The sequence below is a fragment of the Nelumbo lutea genome, chromosome 1, assembly GCF_056320005.1.
Source record: "Nelumbo lutea isolate HS-2025 chromosome 1, American lotus-T2T, whole genome shotgun sequence".
Classification (NCBI taxonomy): domain Eukaryota; kingdom Viridiplantae; phylum Streptophyta; class Magnoliopsida; order Proteales; family Nelumbonaceae; genus Nelumbo; species Nelumbo lutea.
Window position 1 is genome coordinate 118,248,325 of NC_142684.1, and position 22,746 is coordinate 118,271,070.

Genomic DNA, 22,746 nt, shown 5'->3' on the forward strand with positions numbered 1-22,746 from the left:
TTGTAATTAATCCTAATTAAGTTAGATTAATAAAAGATTAGTGAGAGAGGAGAGAACATCATTGAACTCTCTTCTCCTTTCTCTTCTTCTTTTCTTCTGTATTCCTCTTTTCTTTCTTCCTTTTTATTTGCTGTAATCAGAAATTAATATCAGATTTAGAGGACAGAATCACATCTCCAAGCAATTAATTTCTCTTGGATTCCATTAGAACGTATCTCCTAATGCTCTTGCAAAATGCTTAATCTCCCTCATTATATGTCTGTACTGCCATGGTTCCTCACTCCCTTGCCTGAGCCACCCAACAATAGTCCTAGAATCTCCTTCCACTACCAACTGGATAAACTGCTCTTATAGTGTTACCAGTTCCAATAGGTCCTGACTCCTGATATAAAGCAACTATCTTGTCATCATGGTGTCTAAAAACTCCCAAAATTTCCGTCTGCTTAGATTCTCCAAGCTACAACCATCAAAGTTAAGCTTGATTTGGCCTTCAAGAAGAATAGAGTGTTGGCATCAAGGATGTGTATGAGGAAGAAGCAAGAACTTGCCAATTTATCATAAAAAAAAGAAAAAAAAATTCTAATAAAGTCATCCACTGAGAAGGAATGGAAAGTAGGTATTGTTTTAGCCCAATGAATAACCTTGATCTTGATGTTGTCAGTCAACACCTCTTTGGTAAGATCTTCCCCTTGAGACTCTTTGCACTTCTCTCCTCTCAAACTGACCAAATTATGACTGCCCTAGTACATCTCCATAAAATCTTTCCTCTTCTTCTCAGGGGGAGAAGAATGAATCATCAAACAAGCCTTTCATGTCTCTAGGAGGGGCCCACCTACATCCAAAGATAGAAAGTAAGTGTACCCAAATGCTAGAGATATAATTGCAGGAGATTGGTAAGTGATGCATAGTTTCACTACTTTTCATACACAACACAAACATGGGGGGGGGGGAGATAAACACCAATTGTGTCTTGTTCTTTGAAGAACCTAATAAATGTGGATTATTAAGTGGTAGACCTCCCAATGAAAAGCTTTAATCTTAGGTGGGACAGGTTTGCTCCAGATAGCTTTTGCAGGGAATGTACCAATCAGGGAGGAGGAGGCACAATCAAAGAACAACACACAAGAAAAGAATCCAGAATGGGTAAGAGTCCAAACCCTCTTATCAAGGGATGCAGTATCAAAGAAAATTCCTTACACTGATGAGATAAGGTCTTGAACAACAGGAAGCTCAAAATCCCTTAGACCTATTCTCAAACCCAAGTTCCAAGTATGGTAGCCAATGGATAATAGTCTTTTTTATAAGTGGAAATGGAGTAAATATAATGTTACTTGTCCCTTAAAGCCATCTCACCCACCAAAGATATCCCCAAAATCTCACTTTGTTTCCACATGAGGCATCATAATGAATGAAGGACAGAAAGGAGTTAAGAAGGCCATAAATGGATTTCCAAGGAGAGGATAGGGTGGTCTTGGCAGCAGCAACACTAGCATCCCAACCATTCTCAGCAGAGCCATGTTTACTATTAATTATTTTACGCCACAATTTATCAGAATTTAACAGAAACCTTTCCAGCTATTTTCGTAAGAAAGAACAGTTCCTCTTTACCAGTTCTCCCACACAAAGTTTCCCCTCTTTTCTTCTTTTACAAACTATGCCCCAAAAAATGAGGTGCGTCTTCTTAGACTTAGAGTCATCAAGATCCCACAAGAAGTCTCTCATAATATTCTCTATCCTCTTTGCTACTATAACTGGAATTTTAAAGATGAAGAGATGATGCACAGGTACGCTTGAAAGAGAAGATTTGATCACTTTTTACCTGCCCAATGTGGCAAACCAATCTTCCTACAAGGCATCCTATGAAATGTCTGTAACTTCTAGGTGGAAAGTCAGTTCTTTAAAACAGGTCCAATATCCGTACAAGTTTCTTATATGATGTTCTCTTTTCTTGTTAAATGAAGAGGAGATTCATTGTCTTTCGAAGATTAGCCTATTCCTAATACTACACAGTGCTTATGTTGAAAATTTAGGTGTTTTTTCTCTATATTTCTTTCTATTTGTTTTTTTGTACTGCTTGATGTTGGTTTTACTCAGTGTATGAGACAATGATGGTATCTGTTAAATTTCTTATGCAGTTTATGGGACTACACAAATGTTGTGATGAATTTCCTCTGTGGGAATCAAACTACAGATGGTATCCATTCTTGCAATTACAGTTGGCTTGAAAATTTTGATGTTGTTATCACTGGCAGGTTATCTTCTTCCCTTGCGTATCTATATTCTGCTCTTTTGGACTTGCAAAACAGTCTTTCTGCCCATAATTTGTTATTAGTTTTGTGATTTCAGTGGTGTATGCTGTGCGTAGATGATATAGTATTGATTGATAAGACTATAAGATGGGCCTAATGCAAAGTTTGAATAATTTAGAGTATCTTTAGAATCAAAAGATTTCAAGATCATTGCCATCATCGTTGTCGTCATATATATATATATTTTTTACACTTAATATAATTACTCTTTTCACCTTTCAAAACCAAAAAAAAAAAACATTGTTGTTGTTGTTGTTGTTGTTGTTGTTGTCTGTTGTCATAGCCTTGTCCCAACTATATGGGGTCAGCTACATGAATCCTGTTTCACCATTGCCATTCTGTTGTGTTTAGTGTCATATCCATAATTATATACATATGCATAATACATTGTATGCATATGTGTATAAGTTGGACTAGGACAATACATATTTTATAATTTTAGTAAGAATAGCAATAACCATAGGGTGCAATTAAAATTGATTAGGTGATACTCCAAACTAGTTATTTTTGGTACCTTGGACAAATCATCCATAATGGGGGAGATTTTTATGAGGATGCTTCACAGATAATTAGAGCATGGTGGTTGAAGTGGAAAATGCATCTGGTGTGCTTGCAACTGGTGTATATCAATGAGACTAAAAGGAAAATTATATAAGACAGCTATAAGACCAGCATTCTTGTATGCTGAGAAGCCTGAGATTGATAAATGAGACTAGAAAGGACACAATTAGAAATAGGCAAATAAGAGAGAACTTGGGAGTGGCCCCAATTGGTGATAAGATGGGCCAAAGTTTATTGAGATGGTTTAATAGATAAATATTCAATGCATTAATGAGAAAGAGTGACTTGGTACAACTATGCAAGTAGAAAGCTTAAAAAGAGCAAGGGGAAGACCAAAGAAAACATGGGATAAGTGGTAGTAAATGATCTATGGACTTAAATAAACGGGCTTAAGGCTGAGATGAGTTGAGTTTTCTTCTGCGATTGATGGCTTTGATATTCTTATCTTTTTGGTTTCCATTTTATTAGTTTTTTTAATAAGTAACAACTTTTGATATGGCATTGTTTTGTTTATACAACATGTAGCTTTCATCAATTGTGAGATGAGCTATTGCTTTTGTTGCAAGAGAACATTTGGTGGTGGTACCTGAAAATTTTCTCTTAATAATTTGATATATGTATGTCATCAATTAAAAAAAGTGATATATGCATACCATAATGAAGAACATCCAAAAGAGTTTCTGTCTCATCCAGAACACAAGTCTTTTAAGAGAAAGTAATCTTCAAAATTTACCACGTGAATCAAGGAAAAAGTATGGGTCCCACTATTCTCATGTTTCCCTCCCAGACTCATAAGTGTGCATTTCTACCATAGATTTTCTCTGTTGCAAAAGGCTTGCAATCTTTTTGGCCAAAGGGAGGGATCAGTCAAGCACTTATTAGTACATTGCAATATAAAGATCACATTCAAAACTTGGGGCTATTTAAGTGGCAATTGGTAGTGCTAGAAGATCTATCAATGCTGATCTCATTGTGGCTGGTGAATGATTTTAATGTTTGGGGAGAGATTCTTTGAAACTTGTTGAGTTTTGCTCTATGCTGGACTATATGGAAGGAGAAGATTGTCTACAATGAAGGTGGTAATTAGAAGGATTGAAACAAACCTAGATGCTGGGTTCCATCCTCAAGGCCTTTGCAATTTTAAGACAGTCTATTTCAGGGGACAATGGGATAACATCATTTTCTGTTCTTCTTTCACTGTACAGGGGAGAGTACATCTCTATATGCTACTCACGGTCATTTTGGATTTCTATTAATGCACATCTCTACCTATTTTCCATACAATTTATTAAAAAATTCCCTGTTTTCCCCCTCTTTTATTCTTCTGATCTAATTACATTGTTTTCTATTTCTTATGCTGGCTTCTTTGTTAAACCAGAATATTTCTATTTTTTCCTCTCTTATATCTATCTGATGCTGATGTGGTTAGAAAACAACTTACATGCAACACTTCAAGTATACAGCAATAAGCACAAGAAATACCAAGCTGAAGTAAGCTGGCCTCCCGCGCGGACATGCAGTGATGGAGGGATTGAAAGGTGCCAAAATGAGTTGACTCCTCAAAACCCAAGCTCCCAATACTTAAAAACCCTAGCTGGGGCTGAGCTACAACTCAAACAAGAGAGAAAGAACCAAAAAGACCCCTCCAGAATCCAGAAACAGCCCCCCTTCTCTTTTAAGACCCAATGGCTTGCTGGAGAAGCCAATTAAAATATTTACACATAAAGCCCTAGAATGTTTCCCTCTCACAAGCAACTCCTTAAGAACAAAACTAACTTCAAATGAACCCCCAAAAGATAAATTTTGTTACAAAAAGACCCAAGAGACCAAAACCCAACAGATATGCACCTAACTGCCCCTGACCAGAATCTGGCTTATAAAATGACGAAAATACCCCTGGTCCCAAACTGTCAACAAAGCTACCAAAAAACAACAATTTGGGATCCTAACACAAAAAACATGCAAAACAGAGTACGCTCACTTTTTTTTTTTTTCAATTTTCTTCTTTTTTTTTTGCCTCATCAGATGTTCTAGTTAATGGAATTCCACTTTTATGTACATACTATCCAGCCTTCTTTTCTTTCTGTTGTAGTTCTTGGACAATATACAAAACATTAAAACCTTATTTCATCGTTGGATATTTGCACATCCTACCACAGCTCTGATTATAGCAGACCTTATATCTTTGCTACATTGTACCTCTTTTATCTATTTCTAGAAAACAACAAATCATGAAAAACCAGTTAAATGAGGATAGCTGATCAGGCTCTTTGAGGTTATGAGCTCATTTGGGAGGTCTTCAGCTTTGTTTGAGCTGTGTTGACTTAGCCGCGTTGAACAAGTTACTAAAATTGACATCCCCGGAAAGATAATTTATCAGCTCAATTTAAGTGCATTTGGGTTTTCCAGGGCCCCGTTTGGTGCGTCTTTTCGTGTGAGCTGTCAGCTTTTTAGAAGCTCGGCAGCTCGTGTTTTGGTCTTTTCCCGTTTGGTTGGGAAAGATCTAACTGCTGAAAGCCACAGCCTCGAAAAGATGCGAGAAGCCCATTTTGGGCTATTTTCGGGAAGCTCCAAATGGAGCTTTTCGCCTTTTTTTTCAACTCATCTTCACGCAGATAGACATGCCTTAACCAAACGGTCTTCAAGCTGTTAAGATCTTGATGCAAAAGCTCACATCGTCTTTTGATTATTAGAGCTTCCAGAAGATCTTTCAAAAAAGACTTGCCAAACAGCCCCCAGGTTTTTCACCAGACATAGCTTCTATGCTTTCTGTGTGGGGCCCACCATGAAAATCCAGAAGCTGCTGTGTGAAAGCCCTCCCAAACAGGCAATATAACATCAGATGACCAGAGAGCTAAGGTCCCTGAGTTCCAGGATGAACCCCTTGTTTTTCTATGTTCTTAGATATACTAATTTGATGGCTAACTTGCTTCACATGGAGAAGTGTTCTTTTCCAAGGGCCTTTTTCTAGCCAGGGTAGGACTTGCAGCTCTGTATTTTACAAGGGGACCCTTTTGAATGGGTTTGGTTCTCTTGAGACTTTTGTACCACTGGCCCTTTGTGCTCTATTTTAGTTAACAAGGAGAAGAATTAGTAAAAAGTTAGTGCTTGCCCACTAATTTTTCTGGTTTGAAGAAAACTACCACTTGGCATTAGAAAAATGCCATTATGTTCAGAAACTGTATTGTGCTACATTAAGATATCTCAATGAATATATGCAGTTCCTTATTGATAGTACATGGTTTTTAGCCTAGTCAATTTACTCTTTTTTTTTTAATTTTTTTTATAACTTAAAGGAGTTGTTTATGCCTAGCATAAAAAAACTGCTTATCATCTTTGGTTCAATGTCTACAGCTCAAAGCCAAGCTTTTTCCATGAAGATAACCGTGCAAATCTATTTGAGGTTGAACCAGAGTCCGGAATGCTACTTAATACAGATAATGGAACTCCAGTACCCCAGGTTAGTATTTGTAATTCTCATGCTATTCTTTCCTGTCTTTGGATTCCATATTAAATCTTATTTATGTCTCTACTTATTTGTTGATCTTACTTTTTGGCTAAAAGATTGGAAACTCATCACCAAGATTACCATCTAAAGAATCAAAAAAGGCTTGTAGAGTTTTCCAGGTATTCACTTAACTTATTTCTTATCTAACCTCTGATAGATGGCCATATATTAATGGCAAAGTTCTATGATGTATAAATTAAATTCTTGTTGGTTAATGATGATGTTCTGGAACTTGCATTTTCTAGGGAGGAAGTGTTGGCCATCTTCATAAACTACTTTCAATTGAAGCAAGTTCACAGGTGCTGCATCACTTGGTCCAACATTCTTTTTATCAATAAAATGGTCAAAGGAATTCATTAGTGATTGCTAATACCCTGCTGTTCTGAAAATATAACAAGGACATTACAAACTTCTTTACTATCATTGATTTATCATTAGTGAGATGCTTCATATGTACAAAGGCCTAATTATGAATTATATAAACTTTTAATTCTATCATTCGTAACAAATTAATTCAACATAAAAACTTCTTTTCTTTTCAATTTCTTGTCTTATATGCTTATATAAAATTGAATATGAAAGAGAGTTGACCTTTTTGAAAGTCTATCCTTTATGGAAACTTATTAGAAATGCTTTTCCTCTCAGTTTTCCCCCATGAATTCTTGTTGTGGCTAGAATGAAAACTGATTAGAAAAGCTTCTTTTTTGGATTTTATTGTATTATTTACAATAGATATTTTCTCCCGCCATTTCTAAGAAGTTCTGTTTATATGAACTAGGTTCTTTACGTTGGGGATCACATATATGGAGATATTTTACGCAGTAAAAAAGTTTTAGGTATAGTTTCTTTTCCATTGTTTTTTCTTGTATTGGTTTCTTTGCTCTTCTTGATAACCTTTGAATTTATTAGAATTATTCTAACTGCTACTTAGTATTCATTGTGATATGCAATAGCATATATAATTATAACTTGTTTAAAACATAAACTATTACTAATTTTTCTTACTAGTTTTGTAATTTGTAATTAGATATTATGACTAACCATAGTTTTCAAGGCGCCAAGGTGAGGCTAGGCGACTGGGGGGCGCCTAGTCGCCTAGGCGATGGATTTTTTTATGTTGAAAAATAGATCCTAGGGTAGTTCCCTAGGTACCATAACCATATTTCTTTAATAATTATTCATGGTTTTCATAAGAAAAGTATAAATTTCATATTTAAGTATAGAAAATCAACATATTCATGAGAAGAAAAGGAAGAAGGAAAATAAAATTCAAAAAATATAGGGGCTGAACCCTTATTTTTGTTATAGGAAAAGAAGAAAATAAAAGTATTGGTAGTAGTAGTAGTAGAAGAAGAAGAAGAAGAAGAATATACGGAAGAGGAAAATGTGCTGATTAGATAAAATTTTTAGTTCTTCCTTACTTAACGGTTCAGGTTTTTAAGTCTTTGAGGGTTCAGTGCAGAATTTAGCAATGTTTGTGTTGATTAAACCCTAATAAATAAGAAAATAATAAAAAGAAATTAGTATATAAACAGACAAAATGATTATTTTAGTTTAATAATGTCTATTTTATAATTATCATCTCAAAAAGGAATGAATAAAAAAGTATTTTATAGTAGGAAGTAGAAAACTGTTAGGCGATTGGGTGAGGCGAGCCTCAAAGGGCGCCTTGTTGCCTAGGCGCCCGCCTAGGCGTTGCCTTGACAACTATGTGACTAACCATTTGATTACAGATTTTTGAATTGTTTGGATAATTTCTAAAATAATTTCAAATTGCTGATTTTCCATTCTTTTGTAATGAAAAGTATAAAAATAATTTTTTTATGTTCATGGATGTCAAGGTTTTAAATGTCAATTTCCATGTCTTTGCTTTTTGTTTGAATATAGTTGCATATATGCCACGTGGGAGATGGAAATATATCTGAGAATTTAACTGAAACATAATGAAAGAAGAACAAAAATTAAGAAATGTGTAAAACTGTTAAGGTAATTTTCATAATTACATATATAAGGAAATTGCACCATACATCTCTTATATTCTACCAAAGTAAAAGATGCTGGCATCTATATTATGTTTCTTGTGATTTTGATTTTAGAGTCCACCTCAATACAAGCTTATCCTTCTTCTCCCCCTCCACACATACACACCAAAACCAAAACAAAGAAAAAAATGATGAAAAGTCATCATTATGCATAACTCGTACTCTTGACAATAAAATGAAACTAAGCAATCTAGGTTGGTAAAACTATTTACTGGGATATAAGGAGATTGCATCAATTAGAATTTCACAAACATATATTGTGAAATGCACTTTAGAGTATTTGTTATACTTCTATGATTGATTTATCCTTTTTCTCTGTATAAGAATATAATTTTCTTGCTTCTATCTTTTAATGTATGACATATTTGAGCTAGTATCACTCATCTGCAATTTATAGATGACATAATCATCTGGCTAGAGAACTAAGATCTTTTGTTTGGACCCAAAGATCGGTCAGTTGTAAGGCTGATGTGGTAAGGCAAGGTGTGAACAGAAATCTGCTGTACTGAGGGGTACTAATCAGGCAGTATAATTGTATGGGAGTACAAGTACTCTGGTTTTTGTGTTAGACTGTTAGGTAGCAAAAGCTAGCCTAAATTTCTTTGTGTGGAGCTTGGGACACTTCTCTCTTTGTATAATACTATTCTTTTACCACAACTAATAAAATGGATGACTTACCAATCAAAAGGAGAAAAAAAACATTGTAGGGAAACCTAGTACATTAGTTAACATGAATTGTGTGCTTTGATAGTTTCAAAGTGGTTTATTTTTATCAGAGTAATTTATATGGTGCATTCAGGTAGTTGATGTTTCAAAAATCTAGCAAAATGTTATTTCATCCTATTTAGTCATGCGATTATTGTTTTTTTTTTTTTTTCTTTTCTTTAGGGGGTGTGAATCCATTTATACTCATGGTTGTTTCTTTGTATAGTTATGGTTTGTTTCTTGTTTTAAAGGTTGGAGAACAATGCTTGTTGTTCCAGAGCTGGAAAGGGAGGTGGAACTCCTTTGGGAGTCCAGGGAGACTCGTAAGGTGTTCATAACATGCCTTATTTGCAAACCATATATGTTACTTGAATGCTGATTATATTCTCTATATTCGATTCTAGATGTTGGCTAAAGATTTATTTGAAAAGCAGACACAAAATATGGTTGGCAGCCTATGTGTTTTTAATGGTTCAGGACTTGTTATGTATTTTTCGTGCATAACTTTATCTATGCTTATCCATGGTTTTTAACTGTTGTTTTTTACTCAGAAATTCCATCTTGCTTGATTGTCATATCATGCAACTTGATTGCTTAAATTATGTTATATGTTGTTAAGATGATATCAACTACCTTCCTACTTGAGAATTTGTTGATTCATTTTATTTTTGCTTTGATACACCATAGACATCTTTGGTTGTTTGTAAATGGTTAAGTGAACCAGAAAGTCTTTACAATTATCTTTTTTAACTGACATTTCTCTCATATTTCTATATGATGATACTTATTTGATCTAGATGGTGCTTCTAAAATTTTGATTTTTTTCCATGGGTTACAGAACGAAATTAGGCACTTTTACCTTCATGAAAAATATAGACAGAATGTTGATGAATTCAACTTATTGTTCAATTATTTTAATGATGATGATGATGATTCAGTTATGTTATTTTTCTAATCTCTAAATTGTTTTGACTAGAATTGATATCTTAAAATTGTCTCTTTATAATTAATATTAAAATAAGGCAATTCTTATTCAAAAAAATAATATTGCTGCAGACCAAAAGTGAGATGGGATTTATCTCTAGATTAAATTTGGTAAAATAGTCCTTTCATGCAAACTAGCTTTAAATAAAAAAATTAAATGTGATCCATACAACATCTACCCCTAGTTTTCAGTCCTTTAGAGGCTTATTTTCTAGTCTAGAGAGGTCTTCATCAAGGAAATGCACATTCTCCCTTTCTTTTGTTCTCTAATAGCTTATGCTTTTAGTCATTTGATCAATTCAAAGAAGAAATTATGTGAATTTGGAGGAGAGTAGGAATATGCAGGAATCCTTAACTGAGAGATCTATTTGTGTCCTTTGACCTTTTTTTTTAATAGCTTTCATGCCTTATGATATTAGATTCATTTCCAAACCACTCCAGAGTCTTGTATTGTAAAATAAAAAAAAAATCACAGTTGTTATTTCAAACTTGATGAGATACTTTACACAGTCTAGGGCAAAGGGTACTAAGCATTTCTGTACAACTGAAGTTGTCCCCATGATGCATCACCTACTTTAAATTGTTTTAGAGACAAAATCTTCATAGACTTCCATAATTCCTTTCCAGAAATTGACCTCACAAGAATCTGATACTGATCTTGATGCCCAAACATTAGTTGACTCTCCATATTCAGTAGGTACTACCCTCTTCCATTTCCTGGAGCCATTTACCAGGAAGAGCTTTATTCATCGCATTCATCTTTTGAACACCCAAACCTCTCAATGTTTTAAACCAGCTAACCCTTCTGTTCCATAGAAAGTCCCTTTGTTCCAACCTTTTGGAAACTGAGACTGTTATTGTAAACAGAGAAACAAAGTATGCTTGTGGAAAAAAAAAAGAAAACAGAGAAAAAAGTAGATGAGAATACTAAGAAAGGCACTTTTAATCAGAGTGATATAACCCACAAGAGAGGGGAATCACCCCTTACAACTTAAAAGTATTTGGTCCATCTCAATGGTTGTGTAAAGCTTTCTAAGAAAACAGTTTAAAAGGGAATCCCATTTAGGAACAAGTGAACTACATGATAGTGGTGGGCTGGTTGAGGAATGGCCACCAGGGTTCTTGGCAACACCAGAATATCATGAGGAATATCGAACAACTTGACAGTTGGCTATCACATTTACATGGATGCATTGATCAGGAACAATGCTTCTGACTCGATGGCTAAACTAGGGGTGAACTGGGTGGAGAAGATTCACAGGTAGGGGAGAGTGAGGATAAAGAGGTGTTAGATCAAACAAGGCTAGTTGAGAAAAAAATTGGATCTGGATAAAGTGGTTGAGACAGTGCAGGTTAGAAAAATTTTGGGTCTGCACTTTTTTGGAGGAAAAGAGTTTGCAAGAAAAGTTTTTCTGGAGGTGAAAAAGGGTGAGTAAAGTTAATCAGTATTCTTTTGGCAGTGAGGTGGGAGGATTTTGTTTAAGTTGTGGTTTTAGTTGGCGAGGCAAGGGTTCTGAAAGTTGAGGTTAATGTTTTTGGCTGGCTGTTGGGTTGGTTTTCTGGTTGGAAGGCTGTTGTTTTGTTTTTCTTGTTCTTGTTTTGTAAGGAAAGGCTCCCTTGTGAAGGTTTTTTCTTGTCTTCTGGGAGTTGGAGGGTTGGAATGTGTTGTAGTTTTTTGCTTATTTCTTCAGGGCGATTGCCCATCATCTGCTGTTTACTCTTTTCTTAATAAATTTTCTTTATTTATCTCCAAAAAAAAGAAAAACTAGGGGTGAACAGGGCACAGTGGTTTTGGGCAACCATATGAAAATTATGTATGTAAATAGTTAAATAGTCATTTTGGGGTTAGGTAGTTGTGGCTGGCCCAAATTATGTACAATGTACATCTCTAGTGATACCATCATTGAATCAGGAAGCAGTGACAAATTATTCTTCTTTCCCTAATGAAATGATTTTATGTTGTTTTTTATTGACTCTTACTGTTGAATCAAGGTCCATATAGACATGATAGTGTACAATTAGTCCCCGCCCCCCCACCCCCACCCAAAAAAAAAAAAAAAACTTTTTGACTGCCTTTTGTTTCTTATCTTTTGTAATTTTTGTTGATGCAGCAACTTCGGTTGTTGAGGAAAGAGCGTGATCTTGTTGAAGACAAAATACATCATCTAAAATGGTCTCTCAAGTAAGCATTATGCAAAGGATAGACTCTGCTCTGAGTTGATCATCAGAGACATGACAAGTCTGATTCAGCTCCATTTCATAATACTTATTCCTTTTATGGTGGCTTTTAGAGTTATCTAGAATTTTTTTTAGAATTTAAATCTAGCTTTAAAATAAAATATTATTTTTAGGAGCTTGTATTGATTACTGAAACCCCAAACAGACAATGTGATGAAGGAAATGAAAAAGTAAAAATTCATGGAACATGTTTATATTAGGAAAGTTTTAGGGATAAAGATGTAGTCAAATCAATCTCAATGAACAACATAAGGCTATATTTTATCAACAATGTAAAGATCCTGAAATTCAATATCAAGAACAATAATTCAGATTTTTGAGATTAAGTAATTAAGAAAATAATCTCAAAATAAATAAAGAAGATTACCTAGAGATGAACATAAAAAAAAACTAAATCTTTAATACTCATGCATGCATAATTTAAATACTTAAAGGCTTAAAAGTAGAAAAAAATAGCATATTTAAAGTGCATACATAGAAAACCTGGCTATCATGTTTTGGCCAGCCCAGGAAAGCACTCAAGGTTCTAGGAATGTGGTTGCTGCACCCTATAGAAAGTTACTATAGAGCAGCAACACCTCTCAATAACTGTTGTGGATTCATGCTGGACCCATTACAGCTTCATTCAGTCCCTCTGGATCTATGTTTATGGACTTTTAGGGTTTCTGGACTGTCCTGGGCTGTTAACTGCAGCCACCATTGTTCCTCAGGAAAATTGTTTTATTTATTTATTTACTTTTTCTTTTTCAGATTCAAAGATGTGAATGTTGATGAAAAGCAGAATTTTTTGTCTGAACTGGAGGAATTGGAGGTTAGCCACATTGACTTTTTCTTGTGCAACTTTTCAAAAATATATTTTCTTTTTTTCTTTCTTAATTTTTAAGGGGCTGTTTGTTATAAAAAAAATCACATGCTTTGATGAACAGCCCCCAAGTATCTTATAATTAGAATATGGCAAACCAAAGCAATTAAAAGAATATAATTAGAATATGAACAGCCCCCAAGTAAATATCGCTTGAGTCAGGCATTTAGTCATAGTCCTACCCTTAAGATCTCAATGGTGCGGTAACTTGGCTAAAATTGTAGGTCTTTCCCAATGGTAACAAGGAGCCTGTGGGCTGTGGTGTAGGGTCTTGAGAGGGCCCAAATGGTCATTTTAGGCCAAACCGCCGAAGTGCGCACAATATCATACAGCTTTGAGACATAGTGACCATCTGTCTCATGTCTATTATAGGGATGTTTACCTAGAAACAGTCTTTATTTTTTTTAACGTTTTTCTGCTTTTAATTAATTAGTTTAAATTTCCAAAAGTGAGAGCATTCCATGGAAGCTTGTTTAATTAGGTTTTCAAGTTTGTAACTTAAGCATGTACATGACAAGTTCTACATGGAAAGAAGATACTCAATCCAGATATTACAAAAAGGAAATAAATCAGTAACATAAATTTAGTTGACCGATTGGGTGGTGTTGTTTTTGGAGGATTAGCCATTTGTTTATTTCTTGCAGTTTCATCTGAAGCTCTCTAATTGTCTTTTCTCATCATAATTTTTTGGGGGTTTCATCTGTTATTTTCTCTCTCTGCTTCTCTAATTTTCTTTGTCATCATAAAGAAAGCAAAGAAAAAAAAACTGTATTAGGCCCAGCAAATTATTTATATGATTTTCTCAATCCTTCTGATTGATAGTCTCAAAGGGAGGAAGTTCGTCTTCGCCATCAACAGGCTCAGCGAAGTTTTCACCAATGGGTAAGTAACCTTTTCTTCAACCAGGTAATCTTTCATGTTAAGAAACTATCACTGGAAAAATAACTGTGCCATTACATTTTTATGTGAAGTGGGTTTTCTGAGACTCCATTCATCTATTATGAATCATGAGATTGTTTGCATATTGAGCATGAGCATACTTACAATCAGATGGATTTGAAATTACGGGTTAGTCGTTAGTGTACAACCTATTTTTATGCTTTCCATTTGAGAACACTTCTGTCTATAAGGAAGAGGTTTGTAATGTAAGGAACTGATGGATTCGAAATTCATTTATCTGAGTGTTTGGAAAATTAGTTCTTTCAAGATGGAAAAATCTCTTGAAGGATATCTTTTGTACAGACCCTGCTTATGTAACAAGATGGCATTTTGGTGGAGGGCTTTCAGAAACCCAAAAATGGGTTGAATTTCAGATTCCACTCGAGTTTGGAAAATATTGATTTCAAATATGGAATTGGGTCTTCTGGAAACTCCATTTGTATGTATTTTTGTCAGCCCAAACTTATTTTTAAATTTAATGTTGCTGGGATTAGAAGCAAGGTACCTGAGGCATTGCCAGATTTTGCAAAGATGGTCAATATTCACTTTTGACCAAAGGGTTCAAATGAATTAATTGGCTAACTACATGATACTTATCTCCCTCTATGCTAATCAGGGAGGACATCTTTCCGTCTATATGATATTGTAGTCTGAAATAGCTGTTGCATGTTCTATGTTTTGTCTCTATATCTGGTTGTCTTTTAGCTGCTGCATTGTTAACAAGTACTCTATGTACTTATGTTGATGGATCCTCTCCCTCCAATTAATCCAATTTCCTATTCACTTACCAAAACATAGTTGATTTTTGGTTCTTCATATGTTAGTTAACTTTAGATATTTAATTTTTTGTCCTTAGTGATGAATGCATACATGTTCAAATTCTGTCCTGCATTTTAGTTTTTTTTTTTTTTTTTAAATTCTCTCTTTCTGCTGTTTACTTCATTATATATTTATCACATTTTTTTGTCATCTGTATCAGTTTCACAGGGTCTGGGGACAACTCATGAAGACTGGCTACCAGAACTCTCGCTTTGCACATCAGGTCAGTCTTATATGGATTTCAAACAACTTATTGAGGTTTCTTCACTGTACTCTGAAGATTCTATATTCTTCAATGTACTATTGTACACCTGCCAGGTAAACTATGAGTTGCCCATTACAATGGTATTGGTATATGCACAGGGTGAGATACCATACCATGATTCCAACCTGGATCTAGTAGAAAAGTTTGGATGACCTGTTTTGATATGAAAACTGTAAAAGAAAGAAGAAAAGAAAGAGAAGAGAAATAGAAGAGAATTGGAGAAGCCAAAGTTAGGTATGGCTGCCCCTTTCATTAGATTATATATTCACAAAAAAAGAGAGTACAAAGACAAGCATGCCCTTAGTAAGTCGGTTGCTTGTAATAACTAAGCATTCTTAGTTTAAAACATAAACTAATGGGCCTAAGGCCCAATAACTCCCTGACTATGCTATGCAAATAAAAACAAGTAATATCAGCCCAAAACTCAACACTCCCTCTCAAGTTGGGAATAAATGTCATACATTCCCAACTTGTGTAGATCATGCTCCAGCTTGTTTCTTGCAACACCTTTTGTAAGAACATCAACAAGTTATAAGTCAGATGTGACATATAGTAAGCAAACTTCTTCGGATGTCACCCTTTCCCTTATAAAGTGTCTATCTACTTATATATGCTTCGTCCTATCATGTTGAACTGGGTTGTGGGCAATGTTAATTGCTGCTTGATTGTCATAGTATAGCATCATAGATTATTCGGCTTCAACTTCAATCTCCCCTAACAAGGAACGAATCCAGAGAAGCTCTGAAACACCATGTGCCATGGTTCTGTATTCAACTTCTGCACTTGACCTTGCTACTACTATTTGTTTCTTACTCTTCCACGAAACTAAATTACCTCCAATAAGAGTGCAAACTCCTGATGTAGATCTCCTATCATCTAGACACCCTACCCAATCAACATCTGTGTAAGCTTCTAATTTCAACTGTCCATGGTCAGCAAACAATATGCCTCTACCTGGGTGTCCCTTTAAATAGGAAAGTATCCTATCAATAACTTCCCAATGCTGAACTCGTGGCGCATGCATGTATTGACTCACCACACTCACTGCATAAGAAATGTCTGGTCATGTCATACATAAGTATGACAACCGACCCACTAATCTTTGATACCTTCTAGCATCCTTCACTAGTTCACCTTCTGAAGCATTTATCCTGTGGTTTTGATCAACAAATGTATCAACTGCCCTTGCCCTAAGTTTTCCTGTCTCTTGTAGTAGATCTAGAACATGCTTCCTTTGTGAGATGAAGATCCCATGCTTGGTCCTTGCCACCTCAATGCCCAAAAAGTACTTCAGCTCCCTAAGATCCTTAATCTCAAATTCTTTGTGTAGATTCTTCTTCAAGGTATAAATCTCACTTGGATCATTTCCTTTGACTACAATGTCATCCACATACACTATCAAAACTGACACAAGTGACCCTTTCCTCTTCACAAAAAGAGTATGATCAGATTGAGTTTGAGTATAGCCAAATACAACCAATGCACTTCTAAACCTGTCAAGCCAAGCTCTGGGTGATTGCTTCAAACCATATAGAGACTTCTCCAACCAGCATACCTTTCCCTTTATACATCATTGTAGAAGCTAGTTGGAAGATCCATATACACCTCTTGCAAATCTCCATTAAGAAAAGAATTCTTCACACCAAGTTGAAGGAGTGGCCAAGAGTATGTAGCTGCTAGTGATAGAAGAATCCAAACTAAGCTCATCTTTGCCACTAGTGCAAAAGTTTCCAAGTAATCTATGCCATAAGTTTGAGTGTATCCTTTTGCAACCAGCCTCGCCTTGTACCTTTCTATACTCCCATCAACCTTGCACTTCACTGTATAAACCCATTTGCATCCAACTGTCTCCTTGCCATCGGGTAAATCCACAATCTCCCATGTCTGATTTTTAATCAATGCTTTCATTTCCTCTTACATAGTTGTCTTCCACTCAGGTTTGGAGAGAGCCTCACTAACACTCTTGGGTAGGAGTTGAGGGAGGAAAGGAAGGCTCGGTAAGGAGATAATCCATTGTAGGAAAGATAGTGTGAGATGCAATGAGTAATACACTTCCTCTTCCCTTTTCTGAGTGCAATAAGGAGATCAAGGTCATTTGTAATGGTGTTAGGAGCAGGAGTAGTAGTATCAATAGGAACTAAACCATCATGGGTAACAAGAGACATACTTGGGTCTGTGTCAATCGAACCTGGAATCTTTGATGAGCCGATAGGAAGTGACGTGGGTTCCTCTACTATGGATTCAACCACCTTGTGCTGTTGTAGGCGCTGTCATATAAAACACTGAGAGATAGGACACAATGAAAGTGGTAAAGTGGGTCAGACACTGGAGTGGACAAAGGAGCTAGAACAGGAAGTGGTAATAGATTGCTCACTTCCTTCCCTAAAACACTCCCCCTGAGAAGAACCCGTAGAGAAAAAAAGGTGTGGACTAAAAAAAGGTGACATCCATAGTAACGTACTGACTCCCAGAGATTGGACTATAGCAACAATATCCCTTCTGGTTTCTTGCATACCCAAGGAAGACAGACTTCTCTGCCTTAGGATCCAACTTTGAGCGGTGAGGGCCAAGAACATGGACAAAAGCATACACATCCGAACACACTTAAAGGAATATGAAACACCTCCTCAAGAAAAAGAAGGCTAAATGGAGTGCTATATTCAAGAACACGAGAAGACACCCGATTAATCAAGAAAACTATTGTAAGAACTACATCACCCAAAAAACGAACTGGAACAGTAGAGCTCAACATCATACTTCTTGCTACTTGTACAATATGTTTGTTCTTCCTTTTTGCTACAACATTCTGTTGTGGAGTGCATGTACAACTACTCTGATGGATTACTCCATGTTCCAATAGGTATGTGCAGGCTTTTTTCAAAGTATTCATTGGCATTATCTGATCTAAACACTTGTACCCCAAATTGCGTCAACACCATCTGATGGAATTGTTGAACCAAAGACGGTACCTCATCATGGGATCTCATCAAATATATACAAGAGTATCAAGAATAATCATCCACATACGAAAGAAAATATCGATAACCACCCATAGAGGAAACATGGTTTGGTCCCCACACATCGGTATGAACAATATAAAAAACAGAAAAACATCTTTTATTATTTGCTTTAAAGGAATGCCTACAATGCTTTCCAAGTTGACAACTCTCACACTCTAAACTGGACAAATTGATAAACTCAAACAATTTTGGAAACAAAAAATGCAAAGAAGCAAAAGACAAATGCCCTAACCGATTTGTCAAAGCATAACCTGACCAACTGACTCTGACTCAATGCTCCTACTGACATTATAACTCTTGATGATTGGGAAGTGCATCAAGAAGGTAGATTCCATTCACTTCACAACCACTCCCAATTGTCCTCTTTGATTCCAGATCTTGCAAAACACAACGACTAGGAGAAAAAATCACTGAACAGTTCAAATTCTTTATCAAGCTACTAACAGATAAAAGATTAGTACTTTGTCTAGGAACATGAAGGACAAAAGGTAGGGTAATGGTATCAGTTATCTTGATGAACCTTTTCCCAGCAATGGGAACATGTGATTCATTGGCTGTGGAAACTCTATCTCTACTAGAGCAGAGGTGGTATGAGGAGAAAATGGTGGAAATGTTGGTCATATGTTCTGAGGTTCCTGAGTCTATAATCTAGGGAGGTCCCACTTACCTGTAGTGGATACATAATTTGCAGTGGCATGTGAACTACTTGTATGTGCAAATGAAGTAGAATGGCTACCTCTTGATCCACTTGCACCTTGCTGTCCACCTGATAATGAGTTGGAACTAGTTGTATCCCTTTGACTCAGAAAATGCCCATATCTTTCTAATTCAGCCCTCACTGTAGCTATTGAAACAAACTCTAGAGAAGCTATAGTGGGTGGTCCTGATAAATCACTAATCACTGCCATATTCACATTGCCCTTCTTGTTTCTGAGCCAAGTCAGTACAAGGTGTAGGTAATGCTTCGAGCAGTTATCTCTGGTATGTTTAGGTTTCTTACAGTAGTAACAGATCAGATCCTTCTTGTCCTCCTTCCTCAATTCATTTCCACCCTTGTCCCCACTCGGATTAGGTTCCATTGTGCTAACCATAGCTGATTGCTCAAGGCCTGGGTTCCTCATCATCACATTCCTCCTACCCTCCTCTCCATACATAAAGGCATATGCCCGAGAGAGAGTTACACTATTTCGGGAAAGAATATGTTGTCATGCAACGTCATACTCAGAGTTAAGTCCAACTAGAAATTCAAAAACCCTATTCTTCTCTACCAGCTTCTGATAAGTTGTTGCATCCTTGCTATTTTCCCAAACCACATTTTCCAAATGATCTATCTCCTGCCATAAGGTTTTGAGGGCTGAAAAATAAATAGCAACAGACTTATCTCCTTGCCTAGTAGTAATCACCTAGTTTCTCAACTGGTAGGCTTTAGCAACATTCTCATTTTGTGAATAGGTTTCTGCTATTCCATTCCAAATCTCTTTAGCTGTGTTAGCCCATAAAAAGTTCTTACTTGTATGGGCCAACATGGAATTGCATAGCCAGGCCATCACCATGTAGTTCTCCTGTACCCATCGAAAGTAGTTAATTTTAGGTTTCTTTTCCTCACCGGTGACATACCCCAATTTCTCACGAGCACCAATGGCCATGTTTACAGATTGTGACCATTCTAAGTAGTTTGTACCATCTAACTTGATTGTGGTGATGGTCCTGGCCCTAAAGAGGTCTACAACACTTCCTTCCATGGTCCCATTTCACCTACAAATTTGTTTTCAACTCCATAGCCCTCCATAACTCCCAGAAGAGATTAGGAAATCAATTTGAGATGAAAAGAAAGGTATCTATCTCCTTTAGAAACCTTAAACACCTTCTTGGTACCCTAGAAGCCCCTTCCTCAAAAGATCCTCTTTTCCGAAGGAGTAAGAAAAGAGAGAGAAGAGGTTGTTGCTCCCTCCAGAGGCCTCCAAAAAGGCTGGGACTTGAACCACCCTCTTCAGAAAACCTCAAGGAACCCTAGAAAACTAGAGCACCACTTCCTTGTTAAAAAATGAAGAGTCCTACTAAATCAGGACTTTCTCCCTTTCTCCAGTTCTTCTTGATTTTGGTGTCAAACCCTAGACCAGTTACAAGGAGTTGCAAATCCACCAAAAAAATCCAAAAACTGGCCTGAAGTCTTCGATCAGCCCTTTACCTCATCATGCAGTCAACCGATCTAGGGTTGCATGATGGAGCATATAAAAAAATCTTTGAACTTGCTATGAAACCTATTTTGATATGAAATCTATAAAAGAAAGAAGAAAAGAAAGAGAAGATAAGGTTTCTGCAAAGAAAGAAAGAGAAGAGAGATAGAAGAGAATGGGAGAAGCCAAAATTAGGTCTGGCCGTCCCTTCCATTAGATTATATAGTCACAAAAAAAAGAGTACAAAGACAAGTATGCCCTTAGTAAGTCGGTTACATGTAAGAACCGAGTAAGCATTCTTAACTTAAAACATAAACTAATGGGTCTAAGGCCCAATAACTCCCTAACTATGCTATGTAAATAAAAACAAGTAATATCAGCCCAAAACTAGGCAGATCTCATGGCCAAGAATGAACTCAGTCAAAATACTCCTTCCGGATATTATGAAAATAATCAGAAGAAAAGTTGGGACTCTTAAAAGCCGGGTCCTACTGTTTGCCACATGATCTGCTCAATATCTGCCATAATTTCTAGGGACATTTTTCCCTGTTGGTATTGGCACTTCCCGAGAAAATCTGTATGAGACTACGGATGCTTTGCAACCCATGAAAAGTGAAAGGAAACATGTGAGAAGTCTATCATGGACAAGGGAACTATCAAGAATGTTTGGGATGTTCTTGGGAAACTAATTTCCCAATGAAATAGCAATCTTACTTATTTCTTTTTTCATTTATGCTTTCGTTCTTCTTGGGACAGTGGGATGCTTTTCTCAGGAATGCTTATTTCTCTCTGTGGAACATGGTTGTATTTTATGAAATTTATCAACGAAACCAAATTCCTTGGTAATGGTTCATGTATATTTGTGCAGGTTGAGAGGTTTGCATGTCTTTACACTAGCCAAGTGACCAACTTGAGTTTGTACTCTCCAGACAAATACTACAGACCCAGTGAAGATTTTATGCCACATGAATTTGACATTCTTACGGTGTGAATAATTTTGTCCATTTTGAAAGTTTGGTTATTCATTTTCAGATGGTGTCTTGTAATTCATGTACTCTGACATTGTACATCAATGTCTTGCCGAACAAAATGTGCAAGAAATTCGTTGAACTTATCATGAAAATGTGTTTCACGCGTTACATATAAAGCAGCCTTATGAGCACTAGTTGCATACTTGCACCATTAGTTCAATTTTCTACGTTTCTCTGGCAGTGCAGATCTGCAGCCTAGCTGATTTGGGTGATTGGGTCTGGATCCATTGCTTGGTAAGAAAAGGTATAACTTTCTATTCGTCTTACAGAATGGAATGGACATGGATGGTGGGCAAGGGACCAGGTTGTTCTTTATACATTGTTTTTTTTAAGTGCAATTTCATTTGTACTGGTACAAAAGTATGGGACTGCAAATGAGTTGAATCCAAATTTTGGGTTATAGGTTTTATTTTGTTTTGTTTATTCACAATGCAGATGAAGCAAAAATAAAATAAAACCCCAAGTAAAAATAAACCAAAATTACAATTTTCTTATTTGCACTTCTATGCATGCATTTGTATTAATACAAACAAAATTGCACTATAAACAAATAAAGCCTTGGTTTCAAATGACAAAAAGGACAACCTTGTTCATAGAGAGAGCACAGGTCAATTGTCAGCCTGGAAAATAAAACTTGACTCTTCTTCACGCTAGAGCCTACCCTAGCTGAGATTATGGGTTTGAGGCTTATAATAGTATGCAACTGATGGCTCGGCCACTGAATATATTGCTAACTCACACTTGAAGGAGTCCAAAGGTCTAGACCATCCTGTTTCTTCTGCTCTGCCGAATATTGGCCTAGAATTTTTCTTGGTAAAATTCCACTCCGCCCCTTGTAGTGTACCTGTAATTGTTTCGTATTTACTTTCGTAAGATTGGAAGATGAACACTTGTAATTTTATACATGCTGGGTTTGGATTTTTGGTCCTCAAGCTGAGCCTGGGTCTAAAAGTTTGATTTTTTTTTTTCGTTTTTTGAGTTGGGCTTAGGTTTAACTCTTAGGCGGTCCTAATCCAGCCCGATTGTACATGCATATATGTATATGTTGACACATTTGCATGCATACATGCATATGAATACTTTTTTTGGTAAAGCATGCATATATGCATACATACAAACATATACATGTGCATTTATATCAATTTTTAGTGTGGACTGATTGATCAATTCGACCCAAAACTCGGCCAAAGCCCAACCTGAATGCATCAAATTTTATTGTGGGCTGGACCCAAGTTGAACAGTTCAAGCTTGACCTCAGATTCAGTCTGAGCTTGGACGTTAGGCTC

At 36.2% G+C, this 22,746-nt stretch overlaps 1 protein-coding gene across 5 annotated transcripts in view; it reads left to right on the forward strand.

The window, feature by feature from the left end:
• LOC148877052 (HAD-superfamily hydrolase, subfamily IG, 5'-nucleotidase) overlaps positions 1-21,576 on the forward strand; it is a 30,685-nt gene extending 9,109 nt beyond the window's left edge. For 3 of the 5 annotated variants that reach the window (XM_088980943.1, XM_088980923.1, XM_088980933.1), the window contains 11 exons: positions 2,136-2,252; positions 6,225-6,330; positions 6,435-6,497; positions 6,624-6,677; positions 7,157-7,214; positions 9,377-9,453; positions 12,221-12,291; positions 13,098-13,158; positions 14,032-14,091; positions 15,128-15,190; positions 21,298-21,576. In XM_088980943.1, the coding sequence (XP_088837069.1) occupies positions 2,136-2,252; positions 6,225-6,330; positions 6,435-6,497; positions 6,624-6,677; positions 7,157-7,214; positions 9,377-9,453; positions 12,221-12,291; positions 13,098-13,158; positions 14,032-14,091; positions 15,128-15,190; positions 21,298-21,420 (853 nt within the window). In that variant the 3' untranslated portion in view covers positions 21,421-21,576. The remainder of the gene's footprint in view (positions 1-2,135; positions 2,253-6,224; positions 6,331-6,434; positions 6,498-6,623; positions 6,678-7,156; positions 7,215-9,376; positions 9,454-12,220; positions 12,292-13,097; positions 13,159-14,031; positions 14,092-15,127; positions 15,191-21,297) is intronic. The other 2 variants (XR_016110726.1, XM_088980916.1) reach the window with 2 other exon arrangements.
• The last annotated feature ends 1,170 nt before the right edge of the window (positions 21,577-22,746 follow it).